Consider the following 14,176-nt stretch of genomic DNA (forward strand, 5'->3'; position numbering starts at 1 on the left):
CAGCGCAGGCGCGGGAGCACGTCTCCTTCAACTTCCTTGGCACCAATCCCGGCGGCGCGCTGATCTGCCACCTCATGCCGTACGGCCACACAATCTGGGCCAAGAACGTGAAGCGCTCACCGGCGCAAGGAGCCGAGCACCATTCTGCACTGGTCACTAGTGCGTCTGCAATAAAACGACTGGTTGTGTTTTGTGATTACGTGAACACTTCAGATTACTCTACTGCTAAACCAGGAACACGGTACCACACTATGATTGTCATTTTCTGTATTTCGTAAACATGTTAGACTATTGGCAGCACCATAGCAGGCGCGGCAAGGTGGGCGTGGCCAGGGAGGGGGGCGGCCAGCGTTGGGGCGGGGATCGGCGTTGGGGTGGCGGCCAGTGCAAGAACGCTGGAGGCGGCGGCCGACGCAGACTAGGTCACGAAGAAGATGATGCGACGTCCAGCTAGCGCGAGAGATGAGAAGACAATGCGATGTCAACATGCGGTACATAGGGGGGCCAAAAGGGTTATTTCACCCTCCCAATTCCATGAAGAAAGTAGAAATGAGAGGAAATACCCCTAATGGCAGTAGATGCAAGAAACACATGTTTGTGATCCTAAATTTGCGAAGTTGATGTTTAGAATGGCAAATATGCAAAGGACAATGTTAGGAGTCCTAATTTTGCAATTTTCTCATCGGCATCAACGTCTGGCCGCCGGGTCAACGCAGATTCAATTTTTCAAGCCGGGAGATCAGCGAACAGAGTACAGGCTACGTCCGATTTCCACTCCATTATCAGCAGATGGAACCTATCCCAGCAGCACCATCCTCGTTATGCTTCCAATCGACTGTGCAAGCGATCTGGCTCAAGGATTAAAGCAAAGTTCGTCACATAGAGACGAATTGATTAAAAACACACATGCCAAGACCAGCATTGTGACTTCAGCTAACCGGCATGGTTCAAGCTATGACCATCCCATATCAAGACAGATCAGCATCTATGTATACTATAAGGATTCAAAACAATTGAAATTAACATTGACCAAAAAAAATTAGATGACCCTACATGTCAGGCCCCCTCCTGCATTGCCAGACCGAAACCGACGAAGCAGACCGAAAAATCTAGCCCCCGATCGACAGCGTTTTTTTCTCACCACAGGCATATCTAGCCCCCGCGCCCTGGGATGGCTTCCCCACTCCGCGGCATCACCGGAAATCACGCTCATCTTCCATCCCCATCCATTCTTCCGGCCGCCGGCCGCCCGAGATCACGCACGCCGCCAATGCATCAGCTCGGACCCCGTCCCCTCCTCTCTCTTCGACACCCCCTTCTTCTCCTCTCTCCTGCGGGCTGCTGCCCACTCGCCTCCTCCCCTCCCCCCACCCACGCTGGAGCGAATCCGGACGGCTCGCACCGCCGACGTCCCCGAGGGCCCTCACCGCCGCCGTGCTCCCGACTCTCCCCGCACTCGCCGAGGCCTCCTCCTCCAAGCCCAACGAGCGGATTCCCCCTGCAGTCGACCTCGGAGGCGACGCCGCGCCCCACGGGGTCCTTCTCGACGCCGCCGCGACGTCCTCGACGCCATCGCCGCCACTGCCGCGCCACGACGTCCTCGGGGTCCTCCTCGCCGTCATCGTCGCCGAAGCCGACAGCCACCGTGCCGCGCCCCGTTGTGTCCTCCTCGCCGTCGCCCCCCGTCTGCCTCGACGGCTTCGAGCCCACCGCCACCATGCACATCACGCCGGGCATCGGGATGGAGATCCCCATCTGGGCGATGGCGCGGGCCGGGTGCCAGGTGAAGATCGTGGTCGCCGACTGGTTTGCGCTTTGTTCCGATGGTTTGCTTTTTTGTTCATGTTGGCAGACTTATCCTAATCCGTTACAAGACCATCGAGCCTATTCAACTGTCAAGTATGGCCTGCCTTGCCTATCCTAAATTGTCTGCTGCTTTCAGTTGTTTTATTCAGTTCTGTGCATTGGTAGCTCTGCAATATGTTAAGATGAAAATGCCAGGCAGTACTTCGTCAATGAAGATGATACTGTACCGCAAAAGGTAAAACAAGAGAAAAAAAATAAAATTTACGATGCTTTGCATTGGGATATTGCGGTTGACGGTGAATTTACTAGCAGTTACATCTTCTGTTGTTACAGGTGGCTGTTCAGAAGAACAGTCGGCGTGGCGTCCACTTCCGTCATGCTGGGCCTCGTTAGAGGGTAGGGTACATTAGTCCCCTCCAAGTTATGGGAACACATTACTTGTTTCTAGGCTGACAGAAATATCCTTGTACTTGAGCCTTTGTAGATTTATTTTGGTCCCGATGAAGTAAAAGCCTGCATTCTAACTTGTGGAGGCCTCTGCCCTGGGCTTAACACTGTTATCAGAGAATTGGTGTGTAGCTTGTCACACATGTACAATGTCAGCAGCGTCTTTGGAATACAGGTATGCGTCCTTTTGTTAATTGCCATATATCACCCAAATGAATAGTTAAAACTCTAATCCTGCATCTGACCCATGCTTTATCACAACCTGTCCCCTCCGCTATAGATTGCTGTTGTTAAATAAAGGACCGGCCAGTTTATTTGATTATTAGCACAGGATATTATATCATATTTTAGTGTGTCGTGTAGAACAAAATTAGATCGTGTTTGAATGAATCACTTTCCGTTCCATGTAAGCCATATATTTGGGCTGACCAGAGGGACCCTGGTTTATCAATTAAGGCAGCTTAGGCTTTGCTCTCCTTTTTTAAGTGAAGGCTGATGCTTTAGTCAAATGTCCATTTAAAGTAAGAGCGACCAATATGTATGCTGACTGGTAGGTTTGATATCGTAATCCTCCCATAAATAGTGGGTCTAGGATAATCAGTTTTGAATTTTGATAATTCAGTATTTAAAAATTTGATTAATGTCTGCCTTAGCATGTTATACTAATTGCAGAATGGATACAAAGGGTTTTATTCTAGCAACTATCTTCCCCTGACACCGAATAGTGTCAACGACATCCACAAAAGGGGTGGTACAATTCTTGGGACATCACGAGGTGGTCATGATATAAAGAAGATTGTTGATAACATTCAAGATCATGGAATTAATCAGGTAAATACGATTTTACAATTGTACCCATCGACATACATCTTCTGACTGGACGTTGACTCATATACTAGCACACTTTATCCAGGTGTATATCATTGGAGGAGATCGAACTCAGAAGGGAGCATACGAGATATTCAAGGTAATTATCACTGAGAACGTGGACTCTTGACATATATTCTTTCCAGCATGATTATAGAAGATATGTTAATAAGAAGCCTCTACGAAACATCATTGTGGTAATAGGTACAAAACAGAAGGTATGCTGATTTTATTAACATATACTACTATAGAAACATCATTGTCTACCTATATGCTTTATTTTGCAGGAAATAATGTGGAAATTAAATAGCAGTTTTACTTATGATGTTCTTTACCCTGATATGTTACGAATTGTTGGCAGGAAATCCGAAAACGTGGCCTGAAAGTTTCTGTGGCCGGAGTCCCCAAGACAATTGATAATGACATTGCGGTAATATTTCACAAGATATCTTTATTTTTTTAATGCAAAAATCCTTCACGACATTGCCTTTTAAGTGACCACTCGTATGAGGTTGTGATATCCAAATATCTTGGTTCATAGATTATATATAGTTGATATCCAACAATTGCGACTTCGTTGCTTGTTTTCACCATATATAGTTTCTCAAAAATGCTTGTTGCAACTAAAATTTAGTGTTGTTATTTTTTCATAACATTGTAGTTTAGACACGTGCGATGTCGTACCTGCACCCTACTAGTATTGGCAAATGAAGCATCATTATTTTGAGAAATCCCAATTCTCAGATCAATGAATTTTCTTCTCAAGAAGAAGACGACCTTATCAAGCAAGTCAATGTGGGCACAACTATAGCTACACCCCTGGAAGTCACGACCAAAAATAATTCTGATCTCCCCTACAGCCACCATCTAGATGGAAGGGCGATGAGAAAGCAAAATGCAAGAAAATTAACAACCAGAAGAGAGCCCTGAGATGTCATCAAGCAGTGCAGTGCCATCAGCAACAGATTGACAATTCCTTCGATCACTCCAGCTCGCAGAGTCAACACACCAATGATGATTTCAGCTCCTGCTCATGACGCCACCAATCTCGAATGCATGGCTTGACTTCAGCTCGGAAGTCCGGCGATTCATCGATAACTACTTCGACTACCAACCTTTATTTGTCTCGGCAAAGTCAAAGGCATGGCCTATCGAGTAGTTGGGCTAAGAGACATGCTCTCCGCGACCCTAGAGACAAGTTCTCTACCTTCTTCATGAGTGGTTACTCCATCGGCTACCTCGAGTACCAATCTTTCTTTGTTAAGTCAAAGTCAAAGGCACGGCCTATCGAGTAGTCGGGGCTAAGAGACATGCTCTCCGTGGCCCTAGAGACAAGTTCTCTATCTTCTTCAGGAGTCGTTACTTCATCGGCTACCTCGAGTACCAACCTTTCTTTGTTAAGTCAAAGTCAAAGGCACGGCCTATCGAGTAGTCGGGGCTAAGAGGCATGCTCTCTGTGGTCCTAGAGACAAGTTCTTTACCTTCTTCATGAGTCGTTACTCCATCGGCTACCTCGAGTACCAACATTTCTTTGTTAAGTCAAAGTCAAAGGCACGGCCTATCGAGTAGTCGGGCCAAAGAGACATGCTCTCCGCGGCTATTGGCGCCTGCCAACGTCACCACCGGGAAAGCAGCGATGACGCCCGTAGACGCCAATTGGGGTGGCAGTATTTCATGGACCACGAATAAATCCGCAAGCGCACAGAATACCGCTGTAGCATTTTACCCGGGAGTATACCGGGGTGTCATTTATATTTCCGCAGCGAAGACGGTGAGTGAAGAGATATAGACTAGTTGATGAATTTTATCTAGATTGGATATTCTCATGCATAAATAGGGGTAAGATATATAACATGGTTGGAGGTAGTGTGACACACACATAAACTACCCTCTAGATAAATAAATAAAAGAAAAGAAAAAAAAATGCTCGAATCAACTATGCTATGCTAGCTATATCTATGTCATCTTATGGTTAGAGAGATTAAACTACACAACAGGAAGACCGCTATCGAAGCAACGGGAGGAGCCCGTACACCCCGGTGGCTTTATGAACCTCCTAACCCCCATACCGAACATGGAGGATTACTAGGGCTCGAACAGGGCTGTCAGTCACCACCTGCTGGCTACTTCTACAAACATGGGTATAGTTGACATCCAGCAACTCTTAGCTAATCTAGACACCATGTCTACACTAGTAAGCGATACTCTAGTGTTCCGCGCGGAGCCCCCACCCTCCGGTTGGACAGACATCACACTAGAGCAAACATACAAATACTGGAGTAGTTGATAGAGTTCTAAGGCCGATATGTTAACCATCTCAAGCACAAGGCAATCATGCAATGCAAGCATTGAACAATAACGCAACCAGATAAAGAAGCATATATCCGATAACTCAGAACATACTTCAAATAGATATCGGTAACCATAGTCTAATTCTATTATGAAAGCGATCGGGTGCTCTAGCCTAAGAGGGGGAGGGGGTGAATTAGGCACTCTAAAAACCTTAACCTATGGCTCCAACTAGTTTGCACAAAACTTAAACTAAAACAAGCTATCTAGATGTGCATCTACGGTTCACCTTAGTGTGAGACCCTCATCCCAAAAGAGTTTTGCAACCTATAGCCAATCCTAGCAAGATACTACACTAAGAAAGTAAAGGCACACAAGTTGCAATATGAAATGCGGAAGCTAAAAGAGAGGGATGAGAGAAAGCGAACTCTCGACACGAGGATATATCCCGTGGTTCGGTTTGCGACAAAGGCGCCCCTACGTCCACGTTGTTGAAGCACTCACGAAGAGTATCGCTTCCCGGCAATCAAGTCTCTTCCGTGAACACAATCACGGTCACCTTGATAACTGTGGCAGTACCGCCCTAATTAATCCGGCTCAAGTGCGCTAACCATCATCTTAAAGATCATCCCGGCTAACACGCACTTCAAACGGAGTAATTCGGCAGTGCTGTCGGGTAAAGTCCCGAAGAATCCACCTGAGCGTCAATCGAACCCAAAGCTTACATGTAACCCACATGAAGGTGAGTCCAGAGAGTACAACATTTCCCAGATGCATTACATTATAGAGTCTTAGCTTAAGTATTACAAACCAAGTTCGAAATCTTCGAAAGGTACTTGAAGTTCGAATTGAAAGTAGTTCAGAGTTTACTGCAGCGGAAATAAAACGAGTTCTAAACGACGATACATGATGTCATGATGAAGCCCGTACATGACATCACTCGGCATTTTCATCGTTGGCCGGAGTCGTATCCCACTCCACCGACCAACCAGGAGGCAGAGTACACGGCCAAGTCAAACTAGCAATCATGTCCTCAAAGGTATCACCTGAAACAAAATTGAGCCACAAGCAAGGCTGAGTATACTAATACTCAGCAAGGCTTACCCGACTAGGATATAGCTAGCCCTCTAACTAGACATGCAAGGCTTTTTGCTTGAGGGGTTTGTCTTTGCCGAAAAGCAATAAAGAGTAAGTCCTTATTTTCCGATTTTAGCTTTCAAGTTCTAGTTTGATTAACCATTCTACATTAGCATCTATCCTAAAGCATACATGGTGAAAAACAATTATTTTTCCTCATTCAACCATATTTCTCATCATCATTGTTCCACCTCTTACTCTATGTGGCAAAAGGGTTAAGCAGTCTCAATATCCGTGAGAGACGGACGATTCGAATCGAATTTGTTAACCTGGCCAAGCAGACCTAAACACACGCATGGGGAATACAATCACCCATGCGACTTTTCCCCTTTTTCCCCGGGCATGAAACAGGCCCACCGCCCTAGGGTGCCCTGCACCCGTGCGTGACCATGGACCAGACAGTGGGGAGTATGTTCCACGGCCGGTTCCATCAGGTACTTAAGCTTACCGATTACCATATTCTCGGCATGTGGTTAGTACGTTCAAATGCTTAACCACCACTACCACACACCGCGACCTTATCCATTTTCACTAAACAGACGGGGTATCCTGAGTACCACAACCCCGCCCGTAAACCTTATATTGCAGTGCGTAGTAGTCATTCAACTCCTATAAGCTCGCGAGTGACAGGAAATCACTCGACTTCTACCGAACCATTAGCATAGCCAACTAGCGACCTACACATACTAGTGTTCAAGCATAGGTACCTAGGTTCATGCAACTAAGGTTCCAAATAATTCCTGCAACTTAAATGCACAAATAAATAGGAATATAAATAGTTGCATAAATTTAGAATAGGTAGGACATGCTCCGGGGCTTGCCTTCCTGAGCGGAGCTAGCCTTGGGCTCTTCTGAACTCTGGTTCAGGTCTTCAGTGACTTCAGTTAGATTAACTTGAGCTTCACGCTGCTCACTCTCGGACTCCGGCACCAACTCGTACGTACCGTCAGGGAGAGTAGTCGAATCTATATGAAATGCATAAGCGTGAGTTATTTTAGTGATACGATTTAATCAATTCTTCACTAAAGAGTTGTAATCCAACGCAACTCAAGATGATTTGCAATATATATTGCTACAACATTTTGGGCAATCATTTAGAGTAATGACCATTAACTGATTTCACAAAGTTACTAGGGTGGATTTTACCTATTATCCCTATGCAGCTAAAGAAATGATTTTTCTTATTTATTACTTGGTTAAGCATGTCCTTATCATAAATAAAGTTAAACAGAGATTCTGGGTTTGAAAATTTTATGCAAGGTACACCTCTGAGAAAATTGCCTCCTGTGAAATTTTTAGCTCATTTTATGCAGCCTGTTAACCATGAAAAATAAAACAAACAGCTACTGCTAGAAACAAAAATGAATTTTACAGGTCAAACTATGCAATTAATGGTATTGAAATTTTAACTGAGTGTTTTCTATCTAAAGATGAGCCTGCCATAAATGTTTCACAATTAAACAAGCATTGGACAGGGCATGAAAAATAGAGCAAAGTATAGCTGCATGGATCAAAAACTAATTTCTACAGACTGTTCTAGCCAGTTCCAGAACCTCATCTTTTACCAGCTTGGTTATATACTCAAAGTTAACCCCTAGAAAAATTATTAGAATTTTTCATGTACAGAAACTATTTTTAATAATTTAATGTAGCTATCCTCACCAAAAATCATTTGGTCCAGCTTGACTTAACTAAAAATTCTCAAACTTTTTCTGTAGACTCTTGGAACTAAAATACAAGTACTGTAAAAGTTTGAACCCATGAAACATATCATAACAACTTGGATAAATAAAACTATCCTTCCTAGGCATACAACAAGATTTAAATAAACTGATAGCTAGGCATGTAAACTGTCCACGAAATTTTTACACAAGCTTATACATCTAACATGTAACCCACTGACCAAAAATGGCTAATAGCTCATGCTTGTATCTTGAGATCTAATATAAAGTACATTTTCGTTGTATTTTAAATGAAATAAAAACTGTTGAGCAAATGAAAAAGTGCATGTAGAAAAAGTTGTAGATCTCTTTGCAAAGATTCCAGAACAATTGAGTTTCCATTTTTCTACGATTTTTAAACGAATTTACTAGTTTGCTGTTTTTCAAAACAAAAAGAAAAAGGAAATGTAATCTTGCATCTAGGCCCCTGGAACAAATTGGGGGCTCACATACATGCCCTTGGCCGGAGCCAAGAACAGGGGAGGCGGCGGCAGGGGTTTCCCGGCGAGGAGAAGGCTCGCCGGCGGCGGGGAAGTGGGGGAACGGCAAGAGGGAGGCGAGAGCTACTCGAAGGTAGGCTTGTCGAGGTCGGGGGCGGCCAGTGGCGGGGTGGGCGGCGGAGTAGTGGCTCGCCGGCGGCGTCGAGCTGCGGCGGCGCCGCTCCGGTGTGGGAGGAAGGGCGACGACCGGCCGGGAAGCTTCACTGGACCACGATTGAGCGAGTTTGGGGGTCAATTTGTGTCGGGGAGTAGGGCTCCACGGCGGCCTACGGAGGAGCGGCGGCCATGGCGCCGGCGGCGGCGTTCCAAGGTGCGGGGAGGGGAGGGGGAGCTCGGTTTGGGGTGGAACGGAAAGGGGATGAGCGGGAACGCGGGGTGGCGAAGCAAAATGGGGAGGAGAGGGCTGCGTAGGGGAACTCGGCAGTGGAGCTCAGGCGGCGGCTCTAGGAGAGGGAGGGGAGTGGAGCGGGGATGTGAGAACGGCTCCTGGGAAGGCAATTAGAGAGGGAGAAGCTCGGTAGGGGAGGGGCGCGGGGTGAAGGCACGGCGCCGTCCGGGCTCACTTGTCGCGACGGCGGCGTCGCGGAGCGGCAGCAGGCCCATTCCTCGCGCCTCGAGGTCAACGGTGTGCGTGCGTGGCTGGGTGGGCAGTGGCGTGTGGGGAGAGGGAAGGGAGGCGTCGGTGGCACGGCCGGGCGGTGGGGCAGTAATGGCACGGCGGCAGGCGCTGCGATGATGGCGAGCGGGTGCCGTGGCGGGCGGCGTGCGCGCTCGAGTGGGGTGGTGATGGCGTGGCGCAGCGAGGCAGCAGCGAGGCGGTAGCAGGACAGCGAGCACGAGCGGCCAGCGGCGCGACGAGCGGGTGGCAGCGGCGCGTGCTCTGCCGCGCGCGCAGGGAGGGGAGAGTCAGCGAGGGAGAGAGAGAGGGGAGAGAGAAAGGGAGTGGAGAGAGAGAAAAGAAAGTCCACGGTTTGACTTAGCCAAAACTCGAAATTTTCAATGGAAACATGAAAAATTTTGAACACGAAAGTTGTTCAAAATTCCATTTCCTACAACTTTCCTTTCAGGCAAAACTTCGTTTGAGTAATGATTTGAAAGTTAAAAATTTGAATTCAAGTTTAAATGATCCCACTATTTTTCGGGGTTTACTCAAAATTTCATGTTGTAACTTGAAAAACTTTGAACACGAAAGTTGTTTATATTGTCAAACCCTACAACTTTTGTTTTGGGCAAAAGTTCATTTGAGCAAAGGTGCGAGAGTTGACTTTTTGGTGTATTTAAACGGAATTTCGGCTTTTACGCGATCACCAAAACAGGGTTTACTGTGTCATTTGATGTTAATGGCATGTTTAAATAGTGCTAAACACCGGAGGTGTTACAGCCTACCCCCCTTAAAAGAATCTCGTCCCGAGATTCAGATAAGCAAGCTAAGTGCAGGAAAGAGATGTACCTCCAGTGGAATTCAGAAATCCGGGGAAATTTTGATTTAGGTAGCTTTCAGTTTCCAGGTAGCTTCCTCTTCGGTATGGTGACTCCATTGAATCTTGTACATTCTAACTGCTTTTCTTCGAGTGACCCTTTCCTTTTGATCCAAAACCTTGATAGGGTATTCAACATAAGAGAGATCTGGTTCTACCAATATTTCTGTTTGTTCAATGATCTCGGTGGGAATCCGAACACATTTCTTGAGTTGAGAAACATGGAAAACATCATGTACTGCTGTCAATCGAGGAGGAAGTCATAGTCTATAGGCCACGGGTCCACAAATCTCAGTGATTTCATAAGGGCCAATATATCGGGGAGCTAATTTGCCCTTCACGCCGAATCTCTGCACACCCTTGGTTGGCGAGACGCAAAGATAGACATGATTACCTACTTCAAATTGCAAAGGGTCTCTCCTTTTATCAAAATAACTCTTTTGCCTAGACTGGGCGGCCTTTAAATTCTCTTGTATTACCCTCACCTTCTCTTCTGCCTCTGTTACGAGATCGGGTCCGAATACCACTCGTTCTCCGACTTGCGACCAGCTCAAAGGGGTACGACACTGTCGACCATATAAGGCCTCAAATGGTGCCATTTTCAAACTCTTTTGATAACTATTGTTATATGAGAACTCCGCTAGAGCTAGACATTTGTCCCAACTCTTGTCATAATGAATGACGCAAGCTCTCAACATGTCTTCCAGGATTTGGTTCCCCCTCTCAGTTTGCCCATCAGTTTGGGGGTGATAAGCTGAGCTTCGAATTAATTTTGTCCCAAGAGATGCTTGCAACTGTTCCCAAAAGCGTGCAACGAACTGTGTCCCACGATCAGAAATGATTGTCTTGGGTACCCCATGCAAGCAAACAATACGATCGAGATAGATCTCAGCGTACTTCTTGGCAGTGTAAGTAGTATGTACTGGAATAAAATGTGCCGTCTTGGTGAGTCTATCCACGATAACCCAAATGGAGTCATGCTTCTGGGATGTGTTGGGTAATCCAACAATGAAGTCCATACTTATGTCTTCCCATTTCCACGATGGGATAGGCAGAGGTTGAAGCAAACCGGCTACCCTCAAGTGGCTGGCTTTGACTCTCTGGCAGGTGTCACATTCCGAGACATATTTAGCAATTTCCCTTTTCATCCTAGTCCACCAGAAATTTTGCCTAAGATCTTGGTACATCTTGGTACTGCCCGGGTGAATAGAAAATTTGGAAAGATGTGCCTCGTCGAGAATTTGCTTCCGAAGATCATGATTTTTCGGAACAACTAAACGGCTTTCGAACCATAGGACTCCCTTATGGTCCTGACGAAAACACTTATACTTCCTTTCTCCTTGAGAGAGTTTTTGTTTAATGATCCCAACACCTTTATCATGTAATTGGGCCATAATGATTTGATCATGAAGAGTTGGTTCAACTGAGATGTGATTTAATGTACCTTGGGGAATCATTTCCAACTGGAGCTTCCTCATCCCATTACAGAGGGTTTCTGAGTAGGATTCCACGGATAGGCAATGGCAATGAGCTTTGCGACTTAATGCATCTGCTACAACATTAGCCTTGCCTGGGTGATAGTGCACCTCAAGATCATAATCCTTGATTAATTCTAGCCACCGTCTTTGTCTCATATTCAGGTCAGCTTGAGTGAAAATATATTTGAGACTTTTGTGATCGGTGTAGATATTGCAATGAGCACCCATAAGATAATGCCTCCATATCTTTAGAGCGTGAATGACAGCTGCTAATTCAAGGTCGTGAGTAGGATAATTCTGCTCATGGGGTCGAAGAGCTCGTGACGCATAAGCAATAACTCTATTGTCTTGCATGAGCACACAACCAAGGCCAGTACCCGACGCATCACAATACACGTCAAAGGACTTGGTATTATCAGGTTGAGCTAAGACAGGTGCTGTAGTCAACTGCTCCCTCAGGGTGTGGAAAGCCTTTTCACATTTTTCATCCCACACAAACTTCACTCCTTTCTTCAATAGTTCAGTCATTGGCTTAGCAATTCTGGAGAAATCCGGAATGAATCTGCGATAATACCCGGCTAAACCCAGAAAACTGCGAATCTGATGAACGGAGGTAGGAGGTTTCCAGTCCATCACCTCTTGCACTTTACTAGGATCCACAGCTATGCCTTCGTTGGAAATAGTGTGGCCCAAGAATTTCACACTATCTAGCCAGAATTCACACTTGGAAAATTTAGCATAGAGCTGATGGTCCCGAAGACGTTGGAGAACAATGCACATGTGCTTAGCATGGTCTTCCTCATTCTTGGAATAAATAAGGATGTCATCAATGAAAACCACGACAAACTTGTCGAGCTCAGGCATGAATACCGAGTTCATGAGATACATGAAATAGGCAGGTGCATTTGTGAGACCAAAAGACATGACTAAATACTCATAGAGTCCATACCGTGTGGAAAAGGCGGTTTTAGGAATATCACATGGACGAATTTTGATCTGATGATAGCCGGAGCGAAGATCAATCTTTGAGAAAATCCTAGCTCCAGCCAGTTGATCGAAGAGAACATCAATGCGGGGAAGTGGATATTTGTTTTTAATGGTCACCACATTGAGAGGTCGGTAGTCCACACACAACCTCAAACTATCATCCTTTTTCTTTACCAAGAGAGCTGGACAACCCCAAGGTGATGCACTAGGGCGAATGAAACCTTTGTCCAGCAGCTCTTGAAGTTGAATTTTTAACTCGGCCAACTCTTTGGGTGGCATTCTATATGGCCTCTTTGAGATAGGGGCAGTGCCTGGCTGTAGTTCAATAACGAACTCGATCTCCCTATCTGGTGGCATTCCTGGCAGGTCATCCGGGAACACATCGGTGTACTCGCATACCACAGGAATTTCTTCTAGGTTGGATGTGCTCATGGCAAATGCGCAGGAATTGACACACTCTCGGAAGGGTAAATAGAGAGTAGTGGCTCCATATTTTGGCGAATTTAATTCAACCGCTCTGGCGGGAATATCTATTATAACCCCATGCTGAGTCATCCAATTCATCCCCAAGATGATATCTATACCCTCAAGTGGTAGGAGTATAAGGTCGGTGTTGATGATTAGGCTACCCAACTTGATTGGCACAAGTCGTATTATTTGATTCGAAGCAATTTTACCCTCTGGGGTTGATATCATGTATGACCCTTTCGTGTGAATAAAATCCAAACCCACTTTTGCACCAAATTTTGCACCAATGAAACTATGCGATGCACCAGAATCAAATAATATAACTGTAGGCTTGTTGTGGATAGAAAATGTACCCGTCATCACTGGTGCGCCCTCAGGGAGTTCTGCAAGAGTGGTGAAATTGATACGCCCTTGCTTGACCTGAACAGTTTGCCTTCTGCCCTTGTTCTTGTTGTTTTGATTAAAGCCTTGGCCCTGATTTTGTCGCTTGGGTTGCGGGCACTCACGGGCGAAATGAGTTGAACTCCCACAATTAAAGTAACGATTTACCTCACTTGGACGGGCTGGCGGTGGAGCAGTTGGCCTTGGGCCAGTTAACTGAGGAACAGGGAAACGTGCAACGCTCTGCTGCAGTGGAGGCCTGATAACCCAACGCCCTGGCTGAGGGGCTTTCTGAGGAATCTGGGGTGCAACATTCTGCACTACGCGATACCTCTGTGGCTGCGCACTAGAGGGTCCAGCTGGCGCTTTCCTCTTTTTCTCAGCACGGTGAGCCATGATACAGTCTTCTTGAGTGAGTGCGAGATTAACCAGCTCGTTGTATGTGTCTACCCTAATGGGGTTTAGTCGTTCCTTGAGCTTGGTGTTTAAGCCTCTACGAAAATGATCATGCTTCTTAACATCTGTGTCAGCATGATAGCCCGCGTACTGATAGAGATTGTTGAAAGTTTGGGCATATTGGAGAACTGTACGTGTCCCTTGAGTAAGAGCCAGGAACT

The 14,176-nt window shown here is 46.1% G+C and overlaps 1 protein-coding gene across 6 annotated transcripts in view; it reads left to right on the forward strand.

Moving 5' to 3' along the window:
• The first annotated feature begins 1,141 nt into the window (after positions 1 to 1,141).
• The window catches only part of LOC120639492 (ATP-dependent 6-phosphofructokinase 6-like), a 39,072-nt gene continuing 26,037 nt past the window's right edge, over positions 1,142 to 14,176 (forward strand). For 3 of the 6 annotated variants that reach the window (XM_039915333.1, XM_039915336.1, XM_039915334.1), the window contains exons 1-6: positions 1,142 to 2,041; positions 2,140 to 2,202; positions 2,291 to 2,428; positions 2,926 to 3,084; positions 3,167 to 3,220; positions 3,482 to 3,550. In XM_039915333.1, the coding sequence (XP_039771267.1) occupies positions 2,396 to 2,428; positions 2,926 to 3,084; positions 3,167 to 3,220; positions 3,482 to 3,550 (315 nt within the window). In that variant the 5' untranslated portion in view covers positions 1,142 to 2,041; positions 2,140 to 2,202; positions 2,291 to 2,395. Of the gene's footprint in view, positions 2,042 to 2,139; positions 2,203 to 2,281; positions 2,429 to 2,925; positions 3,085 to 3,166; positions 3,221 to 3,481; positions 3,551 to 14,176 lie in introns of all 6 variants that reach the window. The other 3 variants (XM_039915337.1, XM_039915338.1, XM_039915335.1) reach the window with 3 other exon arrangements.

This window comes from Panicum virgatum, chromosome 7K (genome assembly GCF_016808335.1).
Source record: "Panicum virgatum strain AP13 chromosome 7K, P.virgatum_v5, whole genome shotgun sequence".
NCBI lineage: Eukaryota > Viridiplantae > Streptophyta > Magnoliopsida > Poales > Poaceae > Panicum > Panicum virgatum.